This window comes from Arabidopsis lyrata (genome assembly GCF_000004255.2).
Source record: "Arabidopsis lyrata subsp. lyrata unplaced genomic scaffold ARALYscaffold_43, whole genome shotgun sequence".
Lineage (NCBI taxonomy): Eukaryota > Viridiplantae > Streptophyta > Magnoliopsida > Brassicales > Brassicaceae > Arabidopsis > Arabidopsis lyrata.
In genome coordinates this window covers 55,023-57,136 of record NW_003302517.1, presented here as the reverse complement: position 1 = coordinate 57,136, position 2,114 = coordinate 55,023, and the positions used below count along the sequence as shown (strand labels likewise).

The window sequence follows — 2,114 nt, the reverse complement described above, 5'->3', positions numbered from 1 at the left end:
GTTAGCTTCATCGATTCTTCGCCCTCCTCTTTCTTGCGACCGCCTATAATCTTACCCGCCACAGATCTCGTAAATTTAAAGGTATTTATGATTTCCATTTTCTCTTCTTGGATTTCCTTCTTTATCTAATACATATATGCAAGATGAAGTAAATAAAATGGTTCATTAGCCATAAATTGTCACCTTAAAGAAAATAATGTACCTTTCCAACAGCTAAAGAAGATATGGCCTGGAAGAGGCCTCTTGGTTCTTACGTCTCAAAAAAGCATCAATGGTAAAGTCTTTTATTTTGCCGTTGGAATCTGTGGTTATCTTTTCTTTTTTTTGGTAAGACCAGATTGCCTAAGATCTTTTTTGACCGCTCGTCATATTGAGCATAGACCATCATTGAGGTTGATAAGCGAACTGTGTAATTTGCTTTGGCTAATTAATTGAAGTTGAGTCTATTATGAAAAGAAAATGTTGAATGTCGCCAAAACAACCATCTGCAGTCTTTAAGCCTAAAAGCCAAACTGAAGTACCAAAAGACTAGAATAAAAAACCGCCCATAGACCGTTTCTTCGTATTATCTAGGGAACTCGTGAAGCAAAACCGTTGGAGAACAGAGACCGGATCATAGCTCGTCATTTCCATATCCCTCATCGTCTTCATCTCCTCCGTCTTCTTCACCACCAGCTGGTTTTTCATTTACCGCAATAAGCTCTGTGTCAAATATCAGTGTCGCACCACCTGAAGTTTGCAAGATTGTTTTTAGTTATAATATAAAAACCCGTATTTTTCACAAACATGAACACACAATTTAAAAGCTTATAGATGAAACGTATTTATACCGGGGATAGTAGGTGGAGAGCCTTGCTCTCCATATCCAAGTTTTGCAGGTATCTTTAACTTCCTCTTCTCACCTACACACGCTCCTAGCAAACCTTGATCCCAACCTGCAACAAAACCGAAAAGTACCATTGAAAGAATTAAGAAAATGTTACAAGAAAAGAGAGACTCAAAAGCCAAAAGCAAGTTACTACCTTTGATAACCTGACCACTTCCTAGTTTAAACTCAAACGGATCACCCCTTTCAAAGCTCGAATCGAATACAGTTCCATCAGTAAGTTTCCCCTGCCACATAACACTAAGTTACACAACAAAAAAACAACACCAAACATTTCTTCATACCAATAATGAATCCAATTTTGTTATAAGCTCTAGCCAAGCTTACCCTATAGTGCACCTTGATCGTATCACCTTTATGAGCCTGAACTTCACATGTTTTTGGCTTAAACTGCAAAAAAAAAAAGAAACTCTTATTCTTTGAATCCAATCAAGAAGCTTAAGATTCTTCCTAACTCTTTTCAAATCCAGAAAACTTCAACTAAACCAAATGGTCAAAGTCTCAAAGAGCCTCTTACTTATTCTAGTGCCAAACCAAAAACAGAACACAACACAATCAAAACCAGATCCAAATTCAAATTCCAAAAAACAACAATGAAGAAATCAATGTTATAGCTAGAAACAGTACACTAGATCGTTAATTTGCTGATCGGAACACACAAAGATTTACCTTGACACCGATCTGCAATTCCGACACATCTCCGGTCTTCTTGGCAAAACCTATAAACAGATTAAATACAAGGAATTAGATTGGAAACAAAGAGATCATGTTTTTAGCACATTCAATAATCCGAATGAAAGACGAATGAAGAACCTTGGAGTGAAATGAGAGAGAAGAAGATCAAAAAGAGAGAGCAATGGAGACTCATCTTGCTCGCCATAATCGCCTCTCACTCTTCAGGTTTTATTTTTGTTCTTTCAGTGTTTTGTTTCATAGCTCAGACTCAGAGGCAATCTTATTGGGCCTAGGTAGGCCTGTGGACTTTTGTCCTAGCCCATCTTCTCTACAAGAAAAGTTGAAAATTTCGGTAATAGTTTCAATTTCACTAAGACTAGGGCTGGGCTTTTAAACCGAACCGAAACCGAAGAAAAAAAACCGAACCGAACCGAACCGAAAATTTGAAAATAACCGAATGGATACTAAATTTGATAACCGAAATAACTGTAACCGAATCGGTACCAAACCGAAATATTTCGGGTAACCGAAATACCCGAAATACCCGAAATAC

General features: G+C 37.5%; 1 protein-coding gene across 1 annotated transcript; it reads right to left on the bottom strand.

Moving 5' to 3' along the window:
* Window positions 1-427: 427 nt before the first annotated feature.
* LOC9299123 (peptidyl-prolyl cis-trans isomerase FKBP15-2) lies at window positions 428-1,809 on the bottom strand. Its single transcript, XM_002862997.2, has 6 exons — window positions 1,700-1,809; window positions 1,556-1,605; window positions 1,214-1,276; window positions 1,023-1,113; window positions 831-935; window positions 428-729 (listed from the first exon to the last, which is right to left on the bottom strand). The coding sequence occupies exons 1-6, from the start codon at window positions 1,764-1,766 to the stop codon at window positions 614-616; spliced, it is 492 nt and encodes a 163-aa protein (XP_002863043.1). The 5' UTR covers window positions 1,767-1,809; the 3' UTR covers window positions 428-613.
* Window positions 1,810-2,114: the final 305 nt, after the last annotated feature.

What these genes read in the sequence shown, in the direction of transcription:
- LOC9299123 (XM_002862997.2), bottom strand. Translation starts at nt 1,766, where the DNA reads ATGGCGAGCAAGATGAGTCTCCATTGCTCTCTCTTTTTGATCTTCTTC. An exon ending in AATTGCAGATCGGTGTCAAG is followed by an intron (nt 1,277 to 1,555) that starts GTAAATCTTTGT and finishes TTTTTTTTGCAG; the next exon opens with TTTAAGCCAAAAACATGTGA. An exon ending in AAGTGGTCAGGTTATCAAAG is followed by an intron (nt 936 to 1,022) that starts GTAGTAACTTGC and finishes GTTTTGTTGCAG; the next exon opens with GTTGGGATCAAGGTTTGCTA.